Source organism: Bombyx mandarina, chromosome 17, assembly GCF_030267445.1.
Source record: "Bombyx mandarina strain Sakado chromosome 17, ASM3026744v2".
Classification (NCBI taxonomy): domain Eukaryota; kingdom Metazoa; phylum Arthropoda; class Insecta; order Lepidoptera; family Bombycidae; genus Bombyx; species Bombyx mandarina.
Genome location: NC_143223.1, coordinates 6,689,357 through 6,705,531, shown reverse-complemented (window position 1 = coordinate 6,705,531; position 16,175 = coordinate 6,689,357). Strand labels below are relative to the sequence as shown.

The 16,175-nt window shown below is 35.7% G+C and overlaps 1 protein-coding gene across 2 annotated transcripts in view; it reads left to right on the top strand.

Moving 5' to 3' along the window:
* Nucleotides 1-16,175, top strand: part of LOC114253387 (dietary and metabolic glutamate transporter) — a 47,124-nt gene that overhangs the window by 24,960 nt on the left and 5,989 nt on the right. Inside the window, exon 1 of one of the 2 annotated variants that reach the window (XM_028188252.2) lies at nt 2,193-2,365. The exons of the other annotated variant lie outside the window; for it this stretch is intronic. Within the exon in view, the coding sequence (XP_028044053.1) occupies nt 2,332-2,365 (34 nt within the window). The 5' untranslated portion in view covers nt 2,193-2,331. Of the gene's footprint in view, nt 1-2,192; nt 2,366-16,175 lie in introns of those variants that run through there. 2 annotated transcript variants of the gene reach the window in all.

Genomic DNA, 16,175 nt, shown 5'->3' with positions numbered 1-16,175 from the left:
GTCAAAATGTGCGCTGGTTATAAAGTTTTGTTTGACTGGAAAACTGACATTGCATGAAACTGGCATTTTCTGGAATAGGCAAAAGTAATCTATACATATAAATAAAATTGGAGTGTCTCTTTGTAATATTGAAATAACCGCTTTTTACTACATGCGTATGAATATATATACGGTACATACACCAAAATAACATTTTTTACAATTTTTGTCTGTCTGTCTGTCCGTCTGTTTGTTCCGGCTAATTTCTGGAACGGCTGGACCGATTTTGACGGGACTGTCACTGACAGGTAGCTGATGATATAAGGAGAAACTTAGGCTACTTTTTTTAGACTAGCTTCGCCCCGCGGCATCACCTGCGGCGCGACAATAATCGCGGGTAGCATAGCGAGACTCAGCTATCACTAATAAAATTTAATGTTTCCGAAGCGAAGCGAGGGCGGGTCGCTAGTCTTAGATAAAGATATGAAACATGCGTGATACCAAATCAAAGTAATATGAAAATTAACATTTAATAAAACTCTGAAGTTGATGAAATAAAAATCTCTATTTCTTAAGATTACGACCATGTTTCATCCAAGCTCTGGTCATTTCATCTGGTCATAAATCTTCATACAGGCCGCTTTTTTTGCTGCTATCTTAAATAGACGAAATTTCCCTTAAGAGCAGAGAATCTGCATACCGAAGCGTATTCTCTTCAAGGCACAAGATTCTGAACACTGACAAGAAGAGTCATTGATCTGAGGGAACGCCAGTTCACTGTACAACATGATTTAATACTCATGAGGAAAATATAGCTCTGGAGACAAACTGTATTTGAAGAGGATTCAGACAGCCAGATGATGACGATGAACTCAAATCAAGTGACAAGTAATAAAAGTGAAGTCTAGTTACAATATAATACAATAATATAATTTGGACAAAAGAATGAGATTTTTTAGTTATAAATAGTTATGGTGGACGAGGTTCAAGACGCTACTGGTGATCCAATTTATCTGATGCGATGTGGTTACCATTTCGTGTTAAATTGTCTGTACCACATGGAACGCATGACTGCTTCCGGCAGAAATCGGCAAAACAGCGGTGCCAATACAGCCCAACAATACGCCCTACCACCATTAATTGATAAGCCTCATTCATGTCTATCGTACTAAATCAATCAGGCAGTCATGTCAAATAAAATAAGTTTGGTATTTCCGGATAGGCGAGAACAAAGTAGACACTTTTACCCGTGTATTTAATGATAATATATTAATAATTACCATTAATTACAAAGGAAAATTGGCGAAAACTAAACTAAAAAATCCGAGAGGTACATATGGAATACATAAAAAAGGTATAAGCAATAAAATCATGTAAGTAGACAGGTAAAATAACAAAGAGCTAAACACGTTATTTAATTATTCAAATGAATACTAGGCGTTAGTAATCTTTAGTTATATTTAATTATGAGTAGAGACACTTGATCACCGCACTACACTAGAGATTTTCACTGGTGGTAGGACCTCTTGGGAGTCCGCACGGATAGGTACCACCACCCCGCCTATTTCCGCCGTGAAGCAGCAATGCGTTTCGGTTCGAAGGGTGGGGTAGCCGTTGTAACTATACTTGAGACCTTAGAACTTGTATCTCGAGGTGGGTGGCGCATTTACGTTGTAGATGTCTATGGGCTCCAGTAACCACTTAACACCAGGTGGGCGGTGCGCTCGTCCACCCATCTAAGCAATAAAAAAAAAAAGATCCCATTCCACGACGCCCTTCATGCGGCCAATGATCGGAGGCGCTGGCGAGACATTACAAGGAGCAAAATCCTGTCGACATATAATGGTCGCGACCATCAGCAGTGTCGAAACGACGCGAGGAGGAGGAGGGACACTTGAGTCCTAACTACTAATCCGTTACTGAACACTATTTGTAATCCCTTAAAAATACACCAGAAAGTCTAAGAAAATATTAAAGAATACAGACAGAATTATCAATAATAATAAAAGAAACAATTACATAGGTATAAAAGCACAAAAAGAAACACGGTAAAATTTAGTGTATTACAGCTCTAGATATGTACCAAAGAAATCCTAAAATAAATTTCCTTTGCTTAGCCCCATACCCTGCACCAGGACATCGAACGAAACAGGTAGTCCAAGCTAGATTTCGCCGGTGGACACTATATAGACGGGCAACAAGTCCGCGGGCGCCTTATTGCAAGCCGTACCGCGTGTCTCGCAGTACGCAAACTCCCGCGCTAAAGCCTTCACAAAAACACGCGTACAAACTCTGTGACTTACACATACCTATGGTTCATAGTGGTTATTGTGGATTAGTGAAACAAACAAAATGTTGAGCGGGTGGCGGTTAATATTGTCTAAGCGTGAGTTTTACATAATTTTATTGTATTCGCTGGTTTTAATGGTAGAGGTTATAAACGCCGCTTTTAATAATAGAATGACAGTAAAGTGGCTATAAAAACAAAACCGGGTCCAAAATGAAATTTGAAGTTCTCATGTGTTTATATTATATACATAATTACTAACTAAAATTAGAACTCCGCTGTAATTTAAAAAAAAAACTTTATTAAGTGCGAGTTAATTTAATTGTTACTGAATTATTTTATTATCTTAAAATTAAATAATAAACGCGAGATTAAACCGGAAAAGCAGTTTCAATTATATCTTAAAGTGGTCATTTATCTAAAAACCAAATGACACGTTTAATTTTGTAACTACAATTATTTTACTTTAGTCTTAATTTGAGTGTAGCTACGAACTCAAAAAAAGTAAATCAAATACCAATCTAAGTTGAACATTTGACTACTATATTGATAAACTAATTCAGGAAGAGACTATTAGCGATAAGGAAGGCCAAATTACGAAAGTTGCAGGCTTGAAACGATGAACTAAAACATTTGATCTGTGTCAGTAGATCACTTCCTAAAGTAACAATGTTACTGCATATATCGCGCGCAGTAATCAAACTTTTTTTCTTTGCATTCTCCGACAGCCAAATCACATGGAAAACCGTATTTTTAAATAAAAATTTAAAGTAAGGATCTAATTACGGTTACTCAATATGTATATTAAATAAGTAGACATTAGTTTTACTAAGCACCACTGCAGATAATTTGAATGACTTGAAACAGCATGTTTCGTGAATTCAATCACGCCCTTAACCTGAATTATATAATTTCGGTTCATAAATATTCAGTACAGAAATATCATTGTTAAATATGAACCTAATTATTTAAATAAATGATCGTAGAACTTATTCTATTGTCTACTTTTTGTTTAGACAACTCTATTTACAAATATTGAAAACGTGTTGTGATCTGACGAGCATTAGGCATGATTTCGTGACTTTTATTGTAATCAATGTTGTTAATCAATAAATTAAAATACAATATAAACGCTAAAATTTTGAGTAATATATAATTAACTGACATTTTTACAGCAAGCCTTAATTTGTTTTAATGAAACCAAGAATAACTTATATCAGCTACAATCTATTGGATGATAGGATGTACTGTCAAAAAATATTCTGCAAGCCGTTTTTACTATTTGTATTGTAATCTTCGACTATCACATTTCTAATTTTGTATTGCTTTATGAATTATTCTATTTTATTAATACAAACCTGTATACCTGTATAAAAAACATTTTATAATATCATTATTGACATTCACGAGCTGACTATAAAAAAATTAATTGTATCTATTTACAGAGCAAAAAACTTTATCATTTACTACTGTTTATAAATAGCACGCCTCGTTACAATAATATCTGTAAGTAAAAAAATAATAATTATTTAATTTAAATTCCCGCCGATCATTGTGACCTATTCACATTTTAGTTAAAACCGTCTAGAGATAGGTTTTTTATTAATAATTGAAAAACATAATAAAGTTGAAATAGAAATAAATTATAAAGAATTTCGAAAAGAAAAAGTTAATTGATTATACGGTCAAATTGTAGTATTCATGGTGAAGACTCTTAAATAATAAAAATATGTTACTCAATGTCCTGGGAATACCTAGAATGAAATGTTATGGATTATTGATGTATGACTGAGTAATATTTGTTACTCAGTCATACATCATTTTTTTAATAATTATACTAAAATTAAGTATGTTTTTGAAATGGATCAAATCATTATTTTATTCTTTTTTGTGCCGTAATATGCATTATTGCAACAGCATGCCATTATATCGCATCATAACCAAAATCTTTGGGCAACAGAAAGTTTTTTGTTTAAGAAAATTGTAATAAAACAATTTAAGGATTATAATTTGATTTACGAACACTTCCTGTTGAAATAATTTGACTGGTGCCGACACCTTTAATTCGACCAAATCATTTCCTATAATGTAGAACGTGATCATTTATGAATGCGCAACGAATGATAATTGCCGTTTGCGATACAAAACGAGCGCCCTTATCATGATTTATTAAAATAGATAGTGGATATTTTAGAGAAAAAAAATACTATATTGCTACTGTATTTTTATCTCTGCTGCGGTTTCCGGCTGATTTTTTTCCCTTTGATCCACGCTTTTAATTTCATGTTCATTTAAAAAAAAATAAGCTATTTTTTATTGAAGTTGTAAATGTTGAAAAACTTAGGATAGTTAATTAAAATGAGCACGTAGAGACAACATGAGTTTAATTAATAATTAAGTACCAAAACAAAAACTAATTGAAGTTCATTACTTATATAATACTTACATACGTATACTTACAAGTTTGTCTCAATCAAAGAAGTAATAGTAGTAGTAATAGTAAAGGAATAGAAAAAATATAAGTTAGTACAGCATTTAGCGCTGATTCTTCACATGGGTATGGGATCTCTTTTGGAAACTGTGGTCTACTTAAGATTCTACAAGTGTATGAATTTTAAACCTTGGCTGTGGCAAGTAAAATCATATACCTGGTGATACAACGTCGTCTGGTGCGGCGGCGGGTCGAAATGCGCCCCCAATGATATTTCCACCAGTGCGTGGTAGGTGGTAAAATGCTATAATTTTGCGAAAACATATTGTATAAAATTTATAGTATATAGTTATCGGTGTCAGATCATATGAAATAATCGGTTGGCACCGGCGAGAAGGATATAGTTTTCTTCGTTCGCCCCAGCTGAAAGTACCGGGGTGGGTCGATATGGGCCTATTCCGCACTGAAGGTGTTAAGTTTACTTAAATAGTAATTCTTTTTTTTTTTTTTTTTTTTATTGCTTAGATGGTTGGACAAGCTCACAGCCCACCTGGTGTTAAGTGGTTACTGGAGCCCATAGACATCCACAACGTAAATGCGCCACCCACCTTGAGATACAAGTTCTAAGGTCTCAAGTAATTCGTTGAAATATCTCTGAAATCGGCGATTTTCATACAGGCAATATTGGATGTAAATAGTTAGCGTTTCTGGTTTCAACAGTAAATTTATTTATCTATATTATGATTTTTAATGTCGTCCTCGGACGGATAAGATACCCCGTAAGTTCATATTAAGCGATAGTACTATGCCGGTTTACAAACGTCACACGGAGCTACCACGTGTCCTAAGAAAATATTATATACTTAACACGTGCTCATCAAAATACTTCCATAACGATTAAAGAAATGCCATTGTCAATACTGTTTTTCTCATTAAATTTTGTTTTTCGCCCGTAAACACGAAAACTGTAATGGATTCCAAACTTCCAAAATGATATAATAACAATAAAAAAATGCAAAAAAAAAGATGTGTGGTGTCGTGGGACACCGGATAGGAACGAAGTTCCTTATTATAAAAATATTCATTTTAAGTTCTATTCGAGGTATAAAGAAAACAGTTTTATTTTCTTTCTTGGAGGTTTCGCAACAACCCACGGTCATTCGGCAACGTGCGAACTTATTGTGGTACACTTCAGTCACGGTTGTTTGCATACGAGTTAGTGTATTGCGCAAACGAACGTTCTGAGATCGTGGTCAATGAATGATAAAAAAATTGTTATTTTTTGTACGTTATTACAAAGTTAAGTCGTACACTATGTGCATTACTAATAAAAATCTTACGTTACGGACGTTTTTTCCCGGTTAGGGTACCCCTCCGCATCGTCCCATAAGGAACTTCGTTCCAAAATTACTACATAACATTGTGTTAAAATCAAACCCACAAATTTATAAAGTGCAATTATGCTGATATTATGGTTTATTTTGGTAAGGCTTAGGGTGGACATCACTATCCCGTTCATGTATATGGCGAAGCAGTTATGCGTTGCTGTTCAAACGGTGGAACAGCCAGTATATACGTGTATAACAAGATTCATTTACTAATGTCTATGGGTTGTCTATGGTAAACGTCGTGTGCACAGATAATGATAAATATTTTTTTTGGTATAACCGGAAACTTTGACTGAAAAGAATGGCGTTTAGTTTTGTTCAGCAAAATTATAATTTGCGTAATTACTGGTGGTAGGACCTCTTGTGAGTCCGCACGGGTAGGTACCACCGCACCGCCTATTTCTGTCGTGAAGCAGTAATGCGTTTCGGTTTGAAGGGTGGGGCAGCCGTTGTGACTATACTGAGACCTTAGAACAATATCTCAAGGTGTGTGGCGCATTTACGTTGTAGATGTCTATGGGCTCCAGTAACCACTTAACATCAGGTGGGCTGTGAGCTCGTCCACACAGCTAAACAATAAATAAAAAAAAAGAACATTTCTTGGTCTTTACACAACTGCGTTTTGGAATCAGGCAATATTAATAGCCTGATAATAGACAATTATTGATAGGCAATGCCAAAAATTTGAAAATAGCATGAAAAAGTTCCCCGTTTAAAAAAGTGAAACTAGTGTATTCCCCTAGGTTATTGTTCCTTCCTAGGTCCGGGAACTTCGCGACATTAACCGTCAATATTCGTTGTAGTCAATACCCGACTGGAAATCTTCCGTCACTGATCTTACAAAGATAAATTAAAAAACATATAATACTTATCCGGATACCTACTACATTTTACGTACAATTTGTCCTCATAACAAACAGCATTCTACTTGTTTAGTATGAGCAGACAAAATGGCGTGGCTCGCATTTAAAAGAGCGTTCGTGGCCAAAGCACGCATGCCTCCTATGTGACAAGCAACGGGTTCCACTATGCTGATGCCGCTTCGGCTCGGCCGCCATTGCGGGCTTTTTTTTTTATAAAGTATTCTGTTAATATAATCTGCTTCTCATTGTTACATCGCTTTGTATTAGGTACGATTATTTAAATTAACAGTTAACAGGTGTTTCTGCAAAGCGTCACATTCATAATAAACAACGTAGGTAATACAAAACATTTCCACAATTTTCCGTCAATGGGCCGACGCGACGTGCTCTGTTGTGAAATGCAATGCTTATTATTATTGTTTATTACATTAGGCTGAAGTAACAGCTGTAGTGATATCTGTCGGCAATAAATCAATCTAGGGAAAACCTGTATGATGTTAATTTAATAATATCGAAAATCTTGTTAAAATACAAACATTTCACACAAAACGGAGTATCGCTCCATGACAACCGCTGGATGGAAGGAAGATCTTCCCTTTAGTATTACGAAACGCCGCATTAACGTTTTCTAAAGCACATGTTTAACTATTCAAACCGGATATCATTAACGCATTGCAGTAGAAATAGTCAGGATGGTGGTAAACCGTGCGTGCTATCTAATATAATTCTAGTTTCCTGACCATAATAAAGAAATATTTCTCGATACGCTATTAACGCGTTGTAAACATGATTTAAAAAAATTATCAATGCTGTAAACATTAAAATAAAATGTGCTTCGATATTCGAACGATTTGATCGCGTTCTAAACATGCATTTTGATGTTTGACATATGCTCTGTATTCCATCTGTGCGCGTTATAATAATTGTAAAGAATGACATTAATTGATATCACGTTTACTGCGAAACGATATACGAACACGTGAGCTGTGCAAAGTATTACGTAACTATAGCAATATACTATTTCGTAGCCGCCTTTAGCGTCTTCCGAATCGCCTATAATTTTGATTCACACCCTCAGTTAATATGGTCCACTTACATACTTGTTTTAATGGAAGAACTATTTAGAAATATGTAAGTACTACTCACGCTCAAGATTTGACCGTGACTATCAATGAAAGTTCAAAAGGAACAGCTTGGACAGTTTGTTTTATAGCAGAAAAAAAAAAACTTTTTAGAGTTCCGCGATGAAATGGCAAAAACAAAATCATGAGAATTTTGTCCTATTCGTTTATCAACCGCTCACAGTATAGTTTATTAAATATATCGAAATTTAAAAGATAAGCCAGTGATGACCACCTGGACATATAGCTGAACTGAAATTTTTCGATAAGCATTAACGTCAAAGCATTAAAATTAAAATCTCCGACGACAATGATGTAGTTTACAGCGCTTATGGACATCGGCAGTGTCAGGAGCATAACCAAGTTGTTGCGTACTGTTACTTAGTTACTTCGTTTGAATGGATTTCCCTGTAACATCTCCTTCGTAGTTTCTTCTTCCACAAGACACTAGTCTAATGTTAGCTGGAAAAATTTGTCTTTAAAGATTTACCGGTTACCAGCCTTACTCCGTCCGAAGCATTGTCACATAATGCCTCATAGTACATCCCACGGAATCTACGGTACTAAACATAATCAAACAAACGGTCTCCAGAACACAAGGCCCCATACGTCCCACAAAATCGGTATCGCTAATCCTTTTTTTTTATGATTGATAGTTTACTGGTGGCCCGAAGGCCTTTCCAGTTTCACCAGGACAGGTGGGCGAGCAAAGGCTCAGCCAAGAGGGGCGGGATTTGCTAACAACTGCCCGAGCGCCTCCGGAGACCTAACAACTCAAGAGCAATTGCTTTGCGAATGAATCTACTACCGGATCGGAATTGCGACCCGCTGAGAAGATTCGGCGAGAAACTCAGCGAGCTGATTCATGGGTTAGGTTGCACGGCGAACTCTTTGTCGAGTTCGACGAGTACGGTTACCGAGGTCCCTAAGCCTGCTCCTAGTGTTAGAGCTGAAGGCGTCTAATGCAAAGGTTATTGGATCTGATGGATCCGTAAGGACGTGTCTAGGGCGTCGACGGTGACTGGCTCCTGCGTGATCAGGATTCGGGGAGTAGTCAGCGGCGGCAACGATAAGGCGATTATCATGACGATCGCTAATCCGTACTACCCTCTTCTGTATGAAATCAAATGAAAGACCGACGTAGAATCAAATTTTAATGATGTTCATTCACGCGTCCGTGTACGGAACCCTTTTTTTGTGTAATCTAAAGTACATACATACTTGCCCAGTTTTTTTTTGTTTTCATAGTGATTTCGGCTGCATTCCGGTTTCCGGAATCCGGTTTTGGCAAGATTATTTAAATTGACTCGTTTGCTCGTTTATTGTAACAAAACTTAATCAGGTTTTATAACACCAAAAAGGCCAGGAGTAAAATTATGGAAAATTTTCTGTCGCGTCTTATTCGTTTGTAAAGGTGAATATTAGTAGCTTTTAACGTTTACACTTGTCTTATGCATGTTTCAGCTTAATCGGATGGTTGGAATGATTTTTTTGAACTAATGTTGGGAAAGGAAGACCTAAAATTAAGTAGTATCAAGTTACGATAGGCAACGCGTGTGTAGATTTAAAATAAATATTTCAAAAACTACATCGCGTTAGTGAAACGTGACGTCTTACTAGTAAACAATTTTGTACTTAATTTTTTTGTTGGCTATGTTTTCGGGCCTTACGTACAAATAATCCTAGCTAGCACCGTTTCTATTTCTTCCATATGTATTTGAAGCTCAGCTCAGTCTACATTAGTCAACGGCTGAACATAAGTCGCTCTCAATTAGTATTCATAAGCCGGATTCGACTCTGCTCGACAATTTCTGTTCACCAAAAATATATATATATGTATACTAGCTGACCCGGCAGACTTTGTAGTGCCTCAATCGATAAATAAAAGACCTCAACTTTTGTATAAAATAAACTTAAAACAAACAGAAGGAATCCGTCCGACGGGGGACACATCAAAGGAAAAATAAAATTGTTGTTATTTTTTTTAATTCCGACCATTTTCATATTTATCTACCTTTTAAAAGGTTTAAACCTTCTCTGGACTTCCACAAATAATTCAAGACCAAAATTGGCCAAAACGGTCCCGCCGTTCTCGAGTTTTAGCGAGACTAACGAACAGCAATTCATTTTTATATATATAGGTATATAGATAGATTTTAATGTGTCCTTGCCTATTAAATTGCAGTGAAGACGCTCGTCTATACTAATATTATAAAGAGGAAAGATTTGTTTGTTTGTTTGTTTCGAATAGGCTCCGAGACTACTGGACCGATTTGAAAAATTATTTTTCCATTAGAAGCCGACATTGTCCCTGATGAACATAGGCTACTTTTTTTAAATTTTCTTTAATTTTTTTTTTTTGTTTCATGTGTGTTTTAATGTTTCCGAAGCGAAGCGAGGGCGGGTCGCTAGTAAATGATAAATTAATATGAAAACATGCACAAGCGGATGAAACACGTTGTTCTTAAACTTAAATTGTGTTGTAACACAATGGAAGGTACATAGGTATCGACATAAATAAAATTGTTTATGGTAAATTGAATGAATACATATTGCTTCAGTATTGTCCACGGCCGTAAATTGAGTAAGCTATGCTAGATTCCGCCGTCCCAGGAGTACTCTACGTTTCATATTTTTTTCATGCACAAGGTGGTTTGGTAAACTCACGCCCGGCTCAACGTTAAGTGAACTTTAAAAAGTGAGTTAGAAGTCTCTATTGAATCTTTTGTGTAACGGATATCCCACGGTTTAACTTATTTAAATCGTGAGACTGAGCAGGGATGGGCAAAATTGTGGTAAATGTCAGCGACTTATTCATCCTGCTAGTGTGCTATATCTGCTGCTATATACTGCTAGTACGCATTCAAATATTTTGCAGGTTTAGTTTTTATCAGACCATGTTTTTCTTTCATCTTGGCAGTCTTTCGTGAAAAATTTTTAGGTACGTACCTCATTTTTTTGGGTATGTATAAGAGGCGTACGTACTAAATACGTATACATTTTATAGAAGAAAAAAAAACTACTTGCGGAATTTGAGTGCAATTCAACTTCGCTCAGGCATTCAATAAGTTTTCTATTTTAGCGTGTTAATGTTCCAAATAATTAATTCGCCAAAAACCAATCGGTTTTCATCATTCAATTGAAACTGTGAAATCCAAAATTATTCACGCTTTGAACTTTAATTCATCGGCGTATTTCGAACAATATCAACGTAAATCACACTTAGGAAATACGAAGTAGCATAGTTAAAATATTTTAAGTAAATGTTGTGGATCTGCACTTGAACATCTTAAGGTTGGATGAATTGAACGACATTTTATAAATAGTTTAACAAATCGAAGAAGAACGAATCATTATTGTAAAACATGTGTATTTTGAATACATTCTAGTTCATTTGATCCATCTATCTGAGTAACACAATATTTCAATCTAGTTTATAGCAACTTAAAGAAGTCCAGTTGTCTTGAAATTATGCACGTATATCAGAGTTCGATGAAAATATAATAATTTCATTATTTAGACGTAATAATAAATAAACTGAATGAATTACCAGGAAAAAAATAACTATAAAATTTAGTTCGGTTTGCTATTAAAGTGTATTTTTAGTTAGTTAGCGTTCGTGTTTTTAGTGTAGTTTAAATCTTTAGTTCGTTAGAGAGAGAGATAGATTAGAAGAGATACTAAGGTGTTTTTCAAATAAAAATGGCTAAATGATAATTATTAGATACTGGCACATTACTTTGATTTTAAAATAGAAACTGTTGATTCACTGAGACTTGGTTGAACTGTTTCCAAATTGTAAGTAAGCTATAAAAATGTAAAATATAATAGTAACTTGACATCATCCTTTACCAAGGATAATTACAGCTTAATGCCATAGTTAAACACGATTGACGTGCAACTTAGCTGAGTCTGATAAGCAGCGGCCGTCCAATAATTTATAATTGGCAATTAAATGTTGAAACTGAGCTTGCGACAACTCTTGCGATTCCTGTACTTTTCTATAAAATAGGTATAGTCGTTTATAGATTGTTAGCGATCATAGTGAAAGGGCTCGGTTATCGGTGGGATCAGATAGATTACTTGAAACTTTGTAACGAATACGGGAAATTGCGAGTAATATAAGTTGGAGAGGTACGAGCTAATCACGAAGCCTTTTGAAGGAACTGTTATACGGAACTTCTAATAGTCTTTTTATTTTAAAATAGCGATTCCTGTCAGCTTCTTTCATATTAACATAAATATATAGGTAATAGAACGAATACTTTAATTAGGTTTATCACAGTGAATTTTTACAACGTAATGGGTTTTTTTTCACACATTTACAAGATATTTGTTGTGAAAAAAAAGTTTATGTAGTACTTAATCTGTTTTTGGTAGAGAATGCCTGAGAATAAATCGAAACAGTACATTGCATCCTTTCAATTACAAACGCGATTGCAGTTCTTACGAGTTTTCTGGGAACGGCACATTGATTATACCTTGAGCAACGCGGCACCGATGCGAAATTACCGCCAGCTTGTCTGGCGTTGACACCGAGAACTGGTTCAGTCATTGGACGGCGAGGATCGTACGACACTGGAATGCACAACCAATCGACCAGTCCAATAGAAATCTTTTCGCCAACAGCCACAAAAACTGTCAGTTCTAACGAGTTTCTCGATTCCAATGCCAAATTAGGTAACCTACGTTGTTGCGCGGGACTGGCGTCTTGCATTTATTATCATAAACATTTTTATGGTGGATTCAATTTATTCGGCCTATACTACATGCATTTCAGTTTGATATGTTTGAACGGGAAATTTAACGGGTCACTCGCATTCATATCGTATATGTATTCTATTAGCGATGAAAGAACGGAAATAATAAAACCGCTTTCGGAAAGCCGTAAATGTGATTCATTTCAATTGTTTACAATATGCAGCATTGTTATATAATTATTTTAGTTAAATTTTAAAAGGCTTAGATATTTCACTGAGCAATGGAAAGTAAATAAGTCTTTGATTATTCAAAACAGTTGCGAGCAAAGCGCTCAGTGCTTGTAATTAGTGTGTCAATAGAAACACTAAGTTTAACACAGCTGGAGGCACTTAGCTCATTAGCTGTTCATTAAAATACAGAAAGTATCTGCGTAACATCTCAAATAAATGTTCAAAATACGAATCACTTTCTCGACTTCTTTCAACTTCAGAGTATCAAATTTAATGCTCCCGAAATGTAGTAAAACGATTAACATTCTGTAAGCCTGACAGATTTAAGTTATAATAAAAATGACGTCACTTGAATCTGAACCAGACCGGATTAATCGACAATAGGTATCTTCAACACTCCCAACTTCCGTTACGGTCGCCGCACAGCAATGTGGATGACAAAAAAATCACCACAAATTATTATCCATACAAATGCTTGATTTGATATGCAAAATACCTTGTATATGTATTGTGTGTGAGAATGAAACGTAGTGTGTGTAATTACGTTGACACATCAGTGTTTTGTTGCAAAAAAAAATGCATTGTGTACGGAAATAATGTTCGGTTTTTAATTGTCACACGATCGTCGCTAGTGCCGGGTAAAGTATAAATTAAATATGAATACAATGTACAAATGTGTATGAGTAAAAGTTCTTCAGCTTCTCACATAAAATAAAATGTGCCAAGTATCACTTTGTTCTAGAAATTTGTTGTATATTTTGAATTATACTCCAAAATAAGAACTCTCAGCACTGTCTGGGCCATTAGAGCTAATTTGAAATTTAAATGATGCTACTTGTATCAGTTTTTTTTAAATACCTTTTTGAAACATCTCGGTAGCATCATGACACAGATCTTCTTTGAAGTGCCTAAATCAACCCGTAACAACTGTTTAGTTTCAATTCAAACAGATTAACGGCGCATTTTAGCACATAAAAAATAAACAACAAAATGTATTCTTTGACTTGGAATATCTATACTTTATAAAATACGAAAGCAAAATAGTTCGTCATTTATAAACGATACTTACTGAATTATAATGAAGGAAGTTTGTAATTATCTCCTAGATATATTATTGTGATATCTATAATTAGATAGTTTGTTAGGCCTTAACGGTCAGTAAATCCGAGGTCCTGTACTCGTTTATATGTACATATATATCTGATTTCTTTGTATTTTGTACAAAAAGAACCCATTGTGAATATACGTACAAAGAAACACTAAATAATCAGCAAAATTCAGTTTTGGCTGCCCGTTGAAGGTAATTCCTTTATAGTTTTCAAGGAAATCACAATCATTGGATGTTTTGATTGAATTTATTTCGTGGGGTACGACTTTGGCTTCATTGAGAAACCATTATCAAAGGTTATTAGATTTACGTATGATTGTACACAGCGTGGATTTTTCAAGGGGACGTGAAATTTCCTTATAAGAATATTCATTAAAATTTGATTCAAGTCAAAGTGCCCTGACTAACAATTAGACTAATTTTTTTGAATTATACCCATAGACAAAGCCCAGGAGTCTTTATGTACTTGTTCGCGACCCATATAAATTACACTTCGATAAAGCGGCACGACACGAGAACCCTCATATCGTGGCCGCCGGCAACTACATTCCCGATCCTGCGGAAAGAATGGAAAGCAAAAAACGTCATTTCGGATCCTCCCGATCCATTAACGGTGCTTTTAGGTTCTTCAAGCAGCGGTCACCGTTCTCGTCGTACCCGTCGCTTGCGACGAAGGGCTCGACGAGTAAATTAACCCTCAGACACAGCCCACTGAGTTTCTCGCCGGATCTTCTCAGTGCGTCGCGTTTCTGATCCGGTGGTAGTTTCTGCGTAGCACGGCTCTTGCTAGGGTTCGTGTTAGCAACGTCGTCAGGTTTGAGCCCCGTGAGCTTACCTACTAGTTAAGGTTACGCTGGAATACCCTCTCAGGGCTACCAAATTAGGTAGGAAAAAAAAACAAATATAAATTACAAAAAAATGCTTTTGAAAAGTTTGCGAAATCTGTTCAGCCTTGAACGCTTTAAATCATTTTACAATCGGTTGCTGAAAAGACATCGGGCGCATTTTTAACAATTCACCGCCTGTTTACTTATAAAAAAGAGAGTTTAAGAGATTTTTTGCCGTAACTAGTATTAATTTTCGTAAATTTCATACAAACGTTAATCACTTTTTGTTTATTGCTTAGATGGGTGGACGAGCTCACAGCCCCCCTAGTGTTAAGTAGTTACTGGAGCCCATAGACATCCACAACGTAAATGCGCCACCCACCTTTAGATATAAGTTCTAAGGTCTCAAGTATAATTACAACGGCTGCTCCACCCTTCAAACCGAAACGCATTACCGCTTCACGGCAGAAATAGACAGGGTGGTGGTACCCACCCGCGCGGACTCACAAGAGGTCCTACCACCAGGACGATACTAGAAGAATTCCGTTTTATCAGTTGATATAATGAAATAGCTACTACAACATAATACTAGAATGAGATCGGTTATGTGATTTCGACTAGCAAATACAAAATCCTTCAAAAGCGAAAAATTGTTTCCGTTCCGGCAGAAATAAGACTGTGATAACAACATGAGCGTGCTCCAGTAGCTAAAAACTCAAATTACTAGTTTCCTTTTATTATGCAGCGGTGTTCTTTTATTGCTATTGCATGGCTATAAAATTAGAACCAGTTTCAGGACTAGATTCGCGTTGGCCTCCCATGATTGATGATGACTATAATAATCCCGCAATGGTTTGAAATATTAACTACTGCGGAAATACGTGCTGGAAAAAAACTCGGTGGTACTTTCAGTAATTAAGATTGTCTGCATCAACAATAATTAGTCAAAGCATTTCCTCGTTCAGCGATAACACCTTAGGATAACAATGGCAGTTTCAAAATCGCAACGACGAACTCTTTCACGATGACTCAATTGCATTCTTCACGCAGTATTGTACAACAAAGTCAAGGTCATTGACACGTTGTTACTTATGATAATAACTAAGGAAATTGCTCGATGCAAATTGGTTAGACCCTTAGTTCTATTATACAATGTTTCTTTTTTATGTTTAGTATCTACTAGGTTATGTTTTTAATGTTATACATTGGATATTGAAGATTTTTAAAACACCTATTTAAA